General features: G+C 38.7%; 1 protein-coding gene across 2 annotated transcripts in view; it reads right to left on the bottom strand.

Moving 5' to 3' along the window:
- grik3 (glutamate ionotropic receptor kainate type subunit 3) overlaps nt 1-14,759 on the bottom strand; it is a 141,484-nt gene that overhangs the window by 8,832 nt on the left and 117,893 nt on the right. For both annotated transcript variants that reach the window (XM_066682431.1, XM_066682430.1), the window contains exons 12-14: nt 12,078-12,196; nt 4,116-4,333; nt 246-471 (exon numbers count right to left, since the gene is read on the bottom strand). In XM_066682431.1, coding sequence (XP_066538528.1) covers nt 246-471; nt 4,116-4,333; nt 12,078-12,196 — 563 coding nt within the window. The remainder of the gene's footprint in view (nt 1-245; nt 472-4,115; nt 4,334-12,077; nt 12,197-14,759) is intronic.

Here is a 14,759-nt window from a genome sequence, read left to right as displayed (position 1 = left end):
CCTTAAAATTACAGCTTCAGAATCATTGTGATGTCCCAGAATCTACACTATGTAAATTTTGGAAGAGGATTGGAAACCACCCTGATTTCAGGGCAGTGCTGTAAACTGTAAGAGAGCCCAGGAGCAAAAATACCAAATCTTACCTAGTGCTCATTTAATTCAGCTACATTCACTGAGCATCACAGGTGTTTTAAGGTTTTGGATAATTAATGTATGACAGGACTATTGAATGTGTTGATGTTTACCTTTGGGCGTGCCAATGCCATAACCCTTGCTGTCAATAATGCCTCCAACTTGGGTGAGGTTACAGTTCCTGCGAGTCACATATTCTATAGTAGTAGACTCCATAAGCAGAGCATAGTCAGACTTCAGGACCCTCTGGATGCCATCTTCAATTGACTTGACAAGTGATGTGCTCTGTTTACTGCTCATGAAGGCCCACATCTTCTCAAATGTTGATACTCTGGATTTCTGTGGGAACAAAATGGGGGAAAAAAATCATTATCATGTATTTGGTCTCTGAGGAAACCACTGGCCACTTTCCCATTTTCTTGTCTTCACTGTCACTGTGCAGCACTCTGTACCAGCTGTACCAGGCTCTTTTTACACTGCACAGATGTGTGCTTGTTTAGGGCATGTAACAGTAAGGCTGGGCCAAGACTTCTTACAGATAAACACAGGCAGTGGCCCAAAAAAAGTATGTAGACTTTTATACTACACTTAAATATGGATCCAGTTCATTGGGATTGGAAATAAAATGACACTATAGTCATCATCATCATCATCATCATCATCTTCTTCTTTGCCACTTAATCCATTTCAAGGTCACCGTTGACACTAGTAATTATTTTCTTTTTGAACGGCTGCAGATGATTAAAGATTAATCATTTCAAATATTTTATTTTGCCAGGTTTCCTATATCTATATAAAACATGCTGGAGTCTTCCTTTCTTGATGTGGGCTTGGTATTTTCTGGAACAGAAATGGTGCATTTGTTTTAAAAAGGAATTGTGAAAAAACAATGCAACATCACAACAGGGGCATTGCAGTTATTCATTTACAGATATACAGCATGGCAAATATACTTACATACTTTAGTAATAAGTGTAGATGGTATGTAATCAATTATACTTTTCACACACACATTCACACGCGGTGGCTCAGATGAATCAAATGAGCATTTAGTTTCTCCAGGGCTTTGGCTCCATTACTGTGAGATTTTCCAACTCGGCACTACACAGTGCTGTTGTTGACATTGTTCTGTTAACCTTGAGCACCTGTTATTCTTTCCCTCCTTCCAGTGCTGTTTTCCCTGGTGTCTCGCAGCATAATTGAAAGTGGCTGGGAATTGGCTTGAGCCTTGGACTCCTTAAGAATGAATAAAGCAACAGAACGACACCACTGACACTGATTCAAGCACCTTCTTTCTTCCCCTTTTTTATTAATGCATTCAAAATCTATTCTCACCCTTGCTTTGCTTGACTTGCTGTACATAATAACACGGTGAAAGGAAGGCACAGAGGAGAGGAAAATAAGGGGGAAAAAAAGCAACCAACATCTCTAATCTAGGAAAAAAGGCTATGCTGTGTTGAATTAATAGAGCCCTACTTGATTTGCAGTGAGTTTAAATGGCATTTCATGCTATTCTACAAGGAGGTCACGTTAGCTACCATAGCTAATCACAGATAATTACTGGCTCAATTCCATCAAGCATCTGAATTCACACAAGAGAATTACAGAGTGTGAGTGCTCTTTGATTACACTCAATAAAATGTTAAATTAACATTTCATGTTTTAGGCTCGGTGAGATGATCTCCACGTCTTAGAGACTTTTCAGTGCCAAAGGTTTTCACTACATCTGCCCCAGTCAGGGCCCCTCTTCCTCTCTTATCTGACAGCGCTGATACTTTAATTGCAAACACCTGTCTCTCTAATCTCCTAGCAGTTTGCCTTTTTATGCTGCAGTCACACGCCACACTCCAAGAAACGTAACATTTCACTTGATCAGATTCAGAATACAAGCTGATGCAGTGGGAATGAATGGTGTATACAGATACAAAGGTAAATTTAAATCGCTCATAGCCAGACATCCAATTTTCCTCTGAAAGGTGCACTACAACTGAGGTGTCTCTGTATTTTTAGATTTGCTCACAGTACAAAACATAGTCAGTTCCTCAACATGAATCATTCTGAAATGCTGAGGTACGCTACAAAACCAGGGTTATGGGAAAGCATATAGGAGGGGAAAAAAATAACCAATCATATTCTAGGCAGCAGGAACCACAGAAACCCATTCTAACTTACTTTATTTCTAAATATGCAATCAACCTACTAAGGACTACACATTTCTGTACCATTTATTAGAAAATATGTAGTGTCTATGCTGCAGCATCAGAGCAAAGTTCAAAACAACATCAACAAGAAAATACTAACGTAGAAATTCTATAGGGAAAAGATGGAACTTTGCAACAAGGGGAAAAAAATCATTATGGAGGAAAATTTCAAAACAGTCTCTAAACATGGAGGAGCTGTAGAATTTGCATTTGCAGTGGGAATTTTGATCTAAACAGAAATGGAAAAAAAAAAGTCTTTTGTGGAATTGTATTGATTTTTTCCCCTTTCTTGCTCAGCACGAGAAGAAAAAAAAAAGAACTTGGGGGTTTTTGAAAAGTTGGCTCAAGTTGTGATTTAAAAAAATCCCTTTGTTAGCAGCCTGCTGCTCTTCAGCTTGGTGCCAGTGAAATGTAACCCATCAGCGAGCAGCCATCAAACACAGTATTAATGTTAGCATGAACACAGGCTCATGACACACCACATTAAGATTCACACCAGCTCTCAGCTTTTCATCCTCCAACACATTTCACATGGCAGTGGAAGGGCTGAACAATATACAGTTTCTCTATATAAACAGAGATTTGAGACTATGACATATTCAGAGCACAAATTCAGCAATGTATATCCCATCCTACATTGTCAATGTTGAATACTGTGGTCTTTGCCAAAGCTTTGGTTTAATCTCCTTCTGGGAAAATCATTTTTGGGCTACTACTTCAGTACTAAGAGTTTTTTTTTTTTTTTTTATTAAATAATGAATTTTGGGTATGGTGCCCAACCTCACCTCATATTCATTCCACAAGCACCCCCGAAACCAGGGAGGTTAAATCAGGATTGAGAGGTGACATTGGAAACCACACTGAGGCGAGTGAAGGCTAAAGTAAGCTAATGGCCTAAAGCTAACATTTATACTCTTATAAACACGTGGCTTTAGAAATGTCCTGGATTAGTCATTTAGTTTGATTTTTAATGACAAATAAGAGGTCTCAGGCAAAAAAAAATGCCTTCCAGCCAGAATTACAAACTCACTTTAAATAGTACCCCACACTGTTCATCATTACATGGTGGTGTAATTATATTTGAGTGCAGTTTCCCACACCTTAAATTAAAAAAAAAGGTGGACTCTTTCCACCTTAAACAGTGCTCGATAACTTTCAGCCACCAACATTAAGTTCCACATTAAATCTTTCAAGTGCATTTTTCTTTGTGCTGTAGAATCTGTTTCAAATAAACATGCCTCTTAAAATCAGACCTCAGTTATGATTACTGATTAGCTGTTAAACAAATCCTAATAATATGATTACTACTTTAATCTCACATGATTTACATCTTTACATAAGGCAAAAAGGAAAACAAGATTGCAGTTTATTGTTCAGATTTTTGTTTTGACTTAAATGATACACATAGCCCTGCTCATTTTTGTTGTTTAATAAAATATTGTCATATTGGCTAAGATAAATTTATTTTCTATACCATTTCATGTGTACTTGTATACTGCTACTTTACTTACCTCTAACCTAGAGCTTAATTCATAGGAAATTATCTAATTTACTGACCCCCAAAAACTAACACAATATATTTTTGAAAATTGTTATTATTTTTAGAGCTCACAGAAGAACCAAAATTAGAAGAACCTCTTTAGTCCCTAAATTAACCAGTAATGCTCCATAGAGGGGGCCTTCCACATGGGGGTGTCCATGCCGTCTGTTCCCTACTGCAAGAAACAGATTAGTCATTTCCCTTGTTTTGATCAGCTCTAGTAAGCAGGGAGGATGTTCTACCTTAAAGAATGACATCGTTGCTCCATCTTTCACCACTCCATATTCGATCTTGGTCTGCTTGGCCAGGTCATCAGCTGAGTCCACCGGGGAATCCATTCTCTCCACAGTGAGGAAGGCAGCCAGATTAGCCGTGTAGGATGAGATGATGATCAAGGTGAAGAACCACCAGATGCCTCCTATGATTCGTGTGGAAAGAGCTTTGGGCATCAGCTCTGAGCCTAAGATGGAATCGATAGTTGATTATGATCTTGTGCAGCAACTTTTAAGTACAGCAATAACAGCAGCAGACCACAACCCTGATTTAAAAGCACTGTCAAGCGCATTGAACACTGCCAGTGGAAAGGCCTTAAATTAAGTGCCAGGAGATGGATGTTGCATATTTGTTTTAACTTGCTCATGCCAAAAAGAATGCAGGAAAAATCAATATGACATATCCAAGAATCTGGCAAGGAAGAACAGTCTGAAGTAGAAGTCAAATTTAATAAAATGCCTTTAATTGGCTCTATGAGTAATGGAGTTCTTCAGTGCAGTAGAGAGCAGGGCGAGGGCAGGGGCATGTGGGAAGACTTCCAGACTGAACTGCTGAAGCGAGAGCTCCGCATTTTCAACAAACTTAGAAAAATGCAGTGAAAACATATGGATCTACATCTATACATCTATCTTTGGCCCATTGCAGCATTTGGGCAAAAGTTGGCTCCTGTTCATACAATATTTCTCCTGAAATTGAGGGTACTGTCAAGGTTTTTTCTTCCTTTTTACTGCAGAAACAGTCACTACTTTTATTTACAAGACATTGGAGCATTGCTGTGAGGATTTGATTGCATCCAGCCATGATGTTTGATATTTAATTCTGAATCGCAAAGGAGTTATGTTTGATATTTAGTTCTGAATCACAAAAAAACACAAATACTCTTCATAAAAATATTAAATGGTGCTCCATGATCACAGTTCCAGGGCATTGTAACCCTCTAGCAGGCATTTTTGCTACGTGTATTTCCAACAAAGTGTATATGTCTTAAAACCGCTTATTTAAAGTATTCCCTTTAAATAATAACAATAGATAAATGGATTTAAAATAATGTTTAGCTTGCAAACACTTTAAAATCATTAAACAGTAATAATGTGACATGGCCATATTCAATATGTTGTTTTATTTTCTAAAGACCCTTTGCTACTCAAATATGTAATCACTTGACTTGTTTCATGCTGACCAATAAATCAATTTTTCTATAAATTTGTCATGTTTTGACCAAAATTTTACCTAGCGCCTGCTTTTTTTTTTTCATATTTTATGTACAGCCTTGAAATCATACTCCCACATCAGATATCTTGACACAGATTGTTAGTGTGAGGTGTCTGTTAGTTGAAAACATAAGAATTTTTGATGCTAATTTATTACATCTCACATTACTGTGACAAAATAAATTTGTAGCATCAGACGGACATATTTTTCTTGATATTCTAAGCTCTGGGATGTATGACTGATAAAGCTCTGACAGTCACAGCAGGCCCAGACTTTCAGGAATTTAGTTCAAGGAAAATATGGACAATATCTCAACAAATCAAAAATATTTTGGTAATTTGGCAGTTTTCTCAGCTGCTGATAATAACAACTGTTATTATTATTATTATTATAATCTTTTGAAGAAGAGCTATTCACACAAATGGCAGTTCTTTGGGATTTAAATGTATAACTGCCAAATGGCAGCGGTTTGGTAGTTCTAGTGTTAATAATCTGCTACAAGACATGAAAAGGGCAAAGGGCCTCAGAGCCTGTAAATATCCTAATCTTACTTTGTCTTCTCCGTTAGTCAACATTAACTCAGTCAGCTTCATCACATATTTATTCGTACATTTAACAATTTAACCACCAAAAGAATGTCTTTTTAGACATTTATGGTAATGTGGTGTACCTAACATAAGAAATGACTAAAATCACACTCTAAAGACTACATTTTCAGTAAATCATCTGACACTTTCACTATTAGGCATAAAAAATCACCTTTATACTTTCTAATTGTGTTACAAATGATTGTAATTTTTTTATTTATTTTACAAACTAAATAAACTGATTTCAAATCATTTATAATTCTTTATTTTAAAGTGGTACAAAAACTAAAAAAACAAATAAATTGTCTAAAGATGAAGGCTAAATAATATCAGGAAAATCAATGATAGAAAACAATATTCTGTTTCTATTGACAATATTTATTATGCAATGTGTTTTCATGTAACATGTTCTCTCAGATCTAGCCTTGAACTCGACCACTTCCACCATTTCCATTAAAAGCTTTTGCTTTTGTTAGCTATGAACAGGCTGCACTTCAGAAGAAACCTGTCTACTACCCTTACAGGCCTGCAGCACATTTACACACACCTTTCATGCCCCAAGGAAAAACCAATGTCCTTCAAGTGCTGAAAATACAAAAAAAAATTATATATATATATATATATATATATATATATATATATATATATATACAGTGGCTAGTTGTCTGTGCTCTTCCCCAAAACATTTCTGTGTACAACTGGGCAGCAGGAGAAATAAAAAGTGCTGATGTAAAGACACACAATGGCACTGTGGTGGCTGCCAGATTTACTGCTGTAATGCTGAATCTAAACATCTGCTCATTTCCATAAAAGAGGAGGGGAGGTAAGTTGCTAATCGGTGCTCGGCTGGGAGCTGGTCTCTGTGGGACTGGAGGGAGTGGTATTAAATGCAGTGTCCTGGTTTTTCTACCATTTTTTACCCACGAGCCAAGAAGCATCAGAATAGCATTATGACGTCCCCGTGAGAATCATCAGCTGCACTTAACACTTCCTTCAATGTGTCTCACATCACGTCCACACAGTATGAGAAATATCAGATGGAAACCAAACAAACAATAGACTGCCAGTAAAATCAAACACACACACACACACACATATATATATATATATATATATATATATATATATGTGTGTGTGTGTGTGTGTATCATTGGGTGCAAGACAGAAACACTGTTGACAGGGTGCCAGTCCATCGCAAGACATCACACACACTCACCCACTCACTCACACACTCAGACCTGTGCAGGTACTATCATACAGCCAAAAAAAACTGCCAACGTGATTTTGGATTGTGTGAGGATACTGAAGCACCCGGAGTAAACCTGCACAGACACATTAAAATAATCACAATACCAAGATTGGAATTAAACCCAGGTCTCTAGGGCAAATGTTAGTATGTGATTGATAGAGTAAGAGTAGGATACACAGTCTGAACAGATTTCCACTGAATCTAGCGATCTCACACTACCTGACCGATTTCTGTAGATTATTCATAATGGGCATCGTACACTAAATGTCATGGGATCACACAATAAACAAATTAGAAATTGCTGCAGGATTGAAGTGAACACAGTGAACTCATAAGAATTCACATAATCTTGCACACTTTTCTGTTAAGAAACACACATAAACGTGTAAACAAGAAGCTATTAGCTCATGGTTTGCACCAGTGTTGCATTGCAATGGTGTAAATTAAAGCAAGTTAAACCAATTTAATTATGAATGTGAAACGTAAAGTGTGAGGATTTTGAATTGATGCTGTACAGACCCTGAATTGTGCTTCTAACATGTTTTATAACTAAAAAGCTGCACTGCATACATGAATGTTTGGTTGTATCTTATTCATTAATTTATTTGTTTTCAAGCTTTCAGTTTTCATTGGTTGTTGAAGGAATGTTTTCAGATTGAGTTGTTCACCAGTACACGATACACCATATGAGATTACATTCAGAGTCAGGGCGAAAAAACCCCCACAAATGTCTGTGATCTTCTGGCTGGTCTGAACCTTGATCAGAGGGCAGAATAACTTGTCTGTGCCCTTCACATGCTACACGAGTGTTGACTCCAATTGAATCAAAGAGCCCACAAGCCTGGACTCAGAAAGGGCCAGAATCACGTTTAAAAAAAGGGCTAAAATCATGTATTGTAACTCTGGACTTATTTGAATAGTACACAGTATACACTTCATTCATTCATTGTCTGTAACCACTTATCCAGTTCAGGGTCAAGGTGAGTCCGGAACCTACCCAGAATCACTGGGTGCAAGGAGGGAACATACCCTGGAGGGGGCGCCAGTCCTTCACAGGGTGACACATACTCACATATTCACACCTACAGACACGTTTGAGTCACCACATCAATCCACCTAACAACGTGTGTTTTTCACTGTGGGAGGAAACCGGAACACCCGGAGTAATCCCACGCAGACCACCCACAGTATACATTTAAATAACCAAATAAATGGAATTATGTATAAATTAATAACTATCATTCCATTAAATACCAGTCAAATTCATCTACTGAGTTCACAGTGGTCCTAACATTAATGTTTCTCCAAACCCTGGCCCTGGCTCTTGGAGTTCTTTTCTATTTTTAGATAATCGCTATTATCTATACTATCAACTGTATTAAAAAAGTAAAATGGGACTAAATTCATTCATTTAGGGGTGGGTTCCCAGACAGGGATTAAGCCTAGTCCTGGATTATATCCTCCATTCAATGGAAAATCTAAATTCAAAATGCTGTAAAATCCAGGACTAGGCTTACTCCCTGTCTGTGAAACCAACCCATCTATAAACCTCTAATAATACATAATGTTTTAACTATGCAAATGATGCTCACAGGATACTTGGAAAAACATACTGTGACACAGTACTGCGACACAATAATGATGCCATACTATAACACAATACATACCCTATACCAGCGTCTATCTCTGGTTTCCTTGTATACAATTGCATTTGCATCATTATATTGCTAAACGTCTGTAGATAAGAGCAGGTCTTCACCATCCAACTCAAATATACAGAACCACTGCTCAGTGTGTGAAAAATACGCATCCGTGCTGTTCCATCCTCTTAATCCTCACATGACGTAAACATCTCTCCTCCATCCAGATGAAAGATTGCACACAAACTGCCAGTGTCACACTGCACTCACAAACACTATAATTTGCATTTTACAAAACGACCCTGCTGCAACCTGCCATACCCCTGTTTGGAGGAAAGCTCCATGATATTAAAGAAAAATAAAATCTGCTTTAAAAACACAATCGCTCCTTCAACAGATATACTACAGCAATAACACTCTCAATTCATTTCAGAAAAATGCTAGTATGTCTGGGTGAAGTTTAAAGGGATGAGATGAAATTGCTCTCATGTTAAAGAAAACAAAAAGACCAGGGCTGTATTTCACAAAGCAGGATTACTCAGTTAAACCAGATAACTTCAACACTTTAAAAAGCTTAGGGCTGTTATCCAATAGGAATATCACTTACTGTAATCCTATTGGCTAGTGTTAACTTCAGCTTAAAGGGGCAAAAAGCAAAAATAATTTTCTTCATGTCATGAAACACTCGTTATACTGACACCTAGTGGACTGGATGCATTAAAGTGTGTGGCACTAAATCTTCTTTAAATATGATTTCCTACCCATATTGGCACCTGCTTTATGGAGCAGACCAGAAAATAGGTCCAAATAATAAGAAAAAAATTATATATATATATATATATATATACACACACACACAGGGATTGGACAATGAAACTGAAACAATCATTTTTTAGTATGGTGTAGGGCCTCCATTTGCGGCCAATACAGTGTCAGTTCATCTTGGGAATGACATATACAAGTCCTGCACAGTGGTCAGAGGGATTTTAAGCCATTCTTCTTGCAGGATAGTGGCCAGGTCACTACGTGATGCTCGTGGAGGACAATGTTTTCTGACTTCTGACTGATTCTGATTTAGATCTGGTGACTGTGCAGGCCATGGGAGATGGGAGTTCATCAAACCAATCTTTCAGCAGTCTTGGTACATGGTCCTCCAGAATGGTTTGGTAGTCCTTGGCAGTGACACGCCCATCTAGCACAAGTATTGGGCCAAGGGAATGCCATGATATGGCAGCCCAAACTATCACTGATCCAGCCCCATGCTTCACTCTGGGCATGCAACAGTTTGGGTGGTACACTTCTTTGGGGCTTCTCCACACCGTAACTCTCCTGAATGTGGGGAAAACAGTAAAGGTGGACCTCCAGAGAACAATACATGTTTCACATTGTCCACAGCCCAAGGTTTGTGCTCCTTGTACCATTGAAACCAACGTTTGTCATTGGCATGAGTGACCAAAGATTTGGCCGTGTATATAGACCCTGTGGAGCTCCCGACGGACAATTCTGGAGGAAACAGGAGTTGAGGTGCACATTTAATTCTGCCGTGATTTGAGCAGCCGTGGTTTTAGCACCCGAACATCCCTTTCAGACAGCTTCCTCTATTTTTTTTTTCTTAAGAATGATAATAAATAATAAATTAATTAATTATTAGCAATAAATTGCTACATTCTGGAAATAAAAAAGACTGATTGTTTATTTAATGATCTAGATACACTGAGTAATCTGTTTAATCCCCAAAGAGCAGCAGAATCAACAACAACAACAACAACAATAACAACAATAACAACTAGAAACTGGGGAAAGATGTGGGAAAAGAAGTGAGAAAGTGATGCTGGCTGGCTGCTAGATCCCAGTAATCCGGTTGCCAGGGAGCAGAGAGGAACACAGGGGCTCTGAAATCTATGAGTGTTCCTTGTTAACTTTGTATTTTCTCTTCCTACCAGTCTCCAGTACCTGTGAACTACTTGTGTCTGTGAACCGTGGTAAATTTATAGGAATTCCAGGCATTTCCAGGGCAGAGCATTAAGGCACTCAGTGAATCGTATCTCACATTTGCGCTCCTCACAGGCAAGAGATTCCACCACAGAGAAGTCTCCCTTCATCGCTTTACACGGGCTTAAGCATTTCATTACTCGTCCTACCTCCCCTGCCTACTTTATTATGCCTACTTCGTTTTGGGGGCATCATTTGCTAATGTGTGCCCGTGAGGGGTATGGGGAACAACAGCACCAGGCTTGTGTGTCTCTAATAGCTTCCCTCTTCCACTAATTTCGCATGGCTGCAACAAAACGCAGTGGGAAATAGACAAGAATTAAAACTGTATTCAGGCAAATATGTTTGGAGAGGCTCAGAGTAATGACTGCACACAGTGTTAATGTAAAAGTGTGGACATTATGGTGCCGAGTTTAGCATTGTAAAGTGAGCTGATGTGTGATAAAATCAAATATGATTTGAATTTGCCCTTAGAAATCAGCTGTCGATATTAATTATTTATAACCGTGTTTAGGGCAGAAACTAAACTTTCAGTCAATATGTATACATTTATAGAAAGTTTGAAGAAGATTATAATTATTAGTGTTCTGTGAGGACGTGATGAGCATATTGTTTGTTTGGCAAAAAAAAAAAAACACTAAAAGCATTTACTTGTTATTTGTTGACATTTCAAATAAAAGAAATATATATATATTGATATGGAACATAAATCATTGTAAATCTAAATAGAATAAGACTTTTTTTTTTGGAGTGGAGTCTATCTTAACTGGAGGAGAACAACTAAACAACTTGTATTCATTTGCTGCACTCTTCTCTGTTGCGGAGAGGTAGCTACGAATAGACAGAACAGATTTGAAACTTGTCTCAGCAGTGTGTCAGCATAATGCCGAGGCAGAGTCGCAGTCTTTTGTGAGTTTTGATCCAAAACTCAGCTCCATGCCAACAACATGAGAAGGTGCTCTCTGATGGAAGCTGAACTTCATAGAAACAAAATATACTGATATCCTTCCAACCTGCCAGAGCATGTGACAGCTGTCTGACACCTCTCCTCCTCCCTGCGCTGCCAAGGAGCATGACAACATCTTTCCCCCTGTGATAGAAGTATGAACTCCGCATGCTCTTGTTGGGCGGGGGGGTTCGCTGGAAGATGCCACTACCTCATACCGCTGTCAGCCCCGGCTCGTTTTTGAAGGGGCTGTTCTAAGTGAGCTCCAAGTAACTGGATGGATAGAGATGTATGGAGCAGTTTACCTTGTTGCATGAGGGAGCCCACGCCGAACCAGAAGCTGTTTAGCAGAGTGAAGTTGTTCTCCACCACGTCGGAGGTTGGGTTACATGGGTGGGCGTCGTACCACTCATACGGGCTGAATCTGCGGGAATAAAAGACAAACAAAAAAAATATGCAAGCATTATCCCTGCGCAACACAGCATAACCTCTCCTGCTAATTTCATTTTATGACCAATTAGTCTAGTAGCACGAGACACTCCATCAATTTTAATGAAATGAATTTTCAAGCTATCTGATTTTCTTCACATTACGTCCTCACAGTATCTTTGCCCATTTACATAGTGTCAGGTAGAGATTGCATTAGGGAAGGTTCAGATAAAATGAGATAATTTAGTCAGATGAAATAAAATTTGATTCTGGTTGGGTATAGCCAAATTGCTTCCTCTTGATCGAGACCAGATTAAACATGTGCATTGAGAGGGCGTAATTTTGAGCTGAACTTTGCAGGCATTAAGCATAATCTACTTTGGGGTCTGAGGGCACACAGCCACAGGAAGGAAATGGTACAAGTAACAATATCTGTAGTTATGGTAGTATTTGTTGAATCGGTAAAATTAAGGTTTCATGTTTTATTGCCAAATAAGTTTCCAAATTAATTGGTGGGCTGTGGGGTGTTACATGGCTAGGCTTAGTTAGCAGTTAACATTTGGAAAACAGTATGTACTAGGATAATTTTCAGACAGACACACACACACACACACACACACACACACTCTGGATCACTGGATAAAGAACACTACACTCACTGTCCATTTTATCAACTCCACTGACCATACAAGAGATCTTTGTAGTTCTACAATTTCAGACTGTAGTTCACCTGTTTCTCATATCCCCATTTCACCAACAGGACCACCACTAAGTGCTGCAGCAAAACTGAAGTTGTGATGCTGTGTTACTCTGTGTTGTTCTGCTGTAAATTGATCAGACACAGCAGTGCTGCTGGATTTTTTAAAGCCCTCAGTGTAACTGCTGGACTGAATATAGTCCACCAACCAAAATATCCAGCCAACAGCGTCCGGTGTCCACTGATGAAGAACTAGAGGACGATCAACACAAACTGTGCAGCAACAGATGAGCTGCTATATCTGATTTTACATCTACAATGTGGACCAATGAGGTGGGTGTGTCCGAGTGCACACAGTGTTTGAAAACTCCAGCAACATTGCTGTGTCTGATCCACCTGTGCCAGCACAACACACACTAAAACACCATCAGCACGTCAGTGTCACGGCAGCCCTGAGAACGATCCACCACCTAAATAATACCCACTCTGTGGTGGTCCTGTGAGGGTCCTGACCACTGAAATGGAGATAAGAAAGTATGCAGAGAAACAGGTGGGCTACAGTCTGTAATTATAGAACCACAAACTGCTCCTGTATGGTCAGCGGAGCTGATAAAATGGACAGTGAGTGCAGATGCAAGACAAATTTTCCTAATCCAGTGATTGTTCTGTACATATTATTATTTTGTGCAAAAATAATACGGAAATAAAATATCATCATTTAATCCTTTCCATCACTTTCCATCATTCATTAATGTTTGACTATGTTAAATTAAACTAGCCTACACTATCAGTTATCCAAATAGTTAAAATAACTCACAAAATCTTCATAACGGTTGGACCGTGGAGATTTTCTACAGTCATAGCAACCGTGTGTAAATCTCTGATAATGTTATGTTGTTTATTCATTAAGAGAACGAATATGTGCTGTACATCCAATTAAAAGCATGAAACAGTTACTCCAGCAGACGGTGTACAGTGTGAATGTGTGCGTGTAATTTCCCATTTTCCATTGGCTGTAACGTCTAAATAAAACGAGGCAGGCGCAGGAAGATGAGAGACAACATTTGTGTCGAGGGACTTAGTTAAATGGAATGAGAGGTGACAAATAAGAACCACAACAGTTGCAAACCTGTCATGGATGATATACTGAGCATTAGCGCCTGTGTTTATCTTAAGACTGCATGTCTCCCACATAAGGTGTGGATTAAGGCTTAGAATTGCCGGATGTTTTTGTGCGTGTGTCTGTTTGAGGATATCCAGGAAGAATTATTTCTTGGTTGCAGTTCAGCTGTAGCACATTGAGCATTCCAGCGGCGTGTAATAACCAACGGTGGCTCTTGGAATAGTCGCCCCCAACCTAGGCAGCCCTCCAGTAGTGTCCTTGATTCTAAATACTTAACCTGAATCTGTCCTCATGCCTCAAAAAAGTTTGTGTGAGACGGACAAAAGAATGAATTGGATAACTGGCTCTAGTATTGAAGACATTACTTCAGAATATATGTTATATCATATCATATAGTATATGTCAAATGTTTATAGACATCTCTTCTTACTAATAAACTAAGCTACTTTATGGTGCATGTATTGTTGACAGATGTTCAATTCAGCTTTGATTTTGATAATCTCCATAGCAAAGCATAAGGCAAATTGGGATGCTTTGAGTCTAGGTCACCAAGCCCAGAGCTTTAAGAATGTAGCTAGAGGGGTATTAAGTGCTCAAGCATTGGACTCATAGCTGTGGAGCCATAGAACAACATTTATTGAAGTGACGGAATATCATTCCTTACATTTGGGATAATCAGAGAGGCATGTTTGATCCAGAACTAATCATTTACCATCAGTACTTGATCTCATTTATGTT

The sequence above is a fragment of the Hoplias malabaricus genome, chromosome 10 (genome assembly GCF_029633855.1).
Source record: "Hoplias malabaricus isolate fHopMal1 chromosome 10, fHopMal1.hap1, whole genome shotgun sequence".
NCBI classification, from domain to species: Eukaryota; Metazoa; Chordata; class Actinopteri; order Characiformes; family Erythrinidae; genus Hoplias; species Hoplias malabaricus.
The sequence above is the reverse complement of the archived record's forward strand: the minus strand, read 5'-3'. Positions and strand labels throughout refer to the sequence as shown.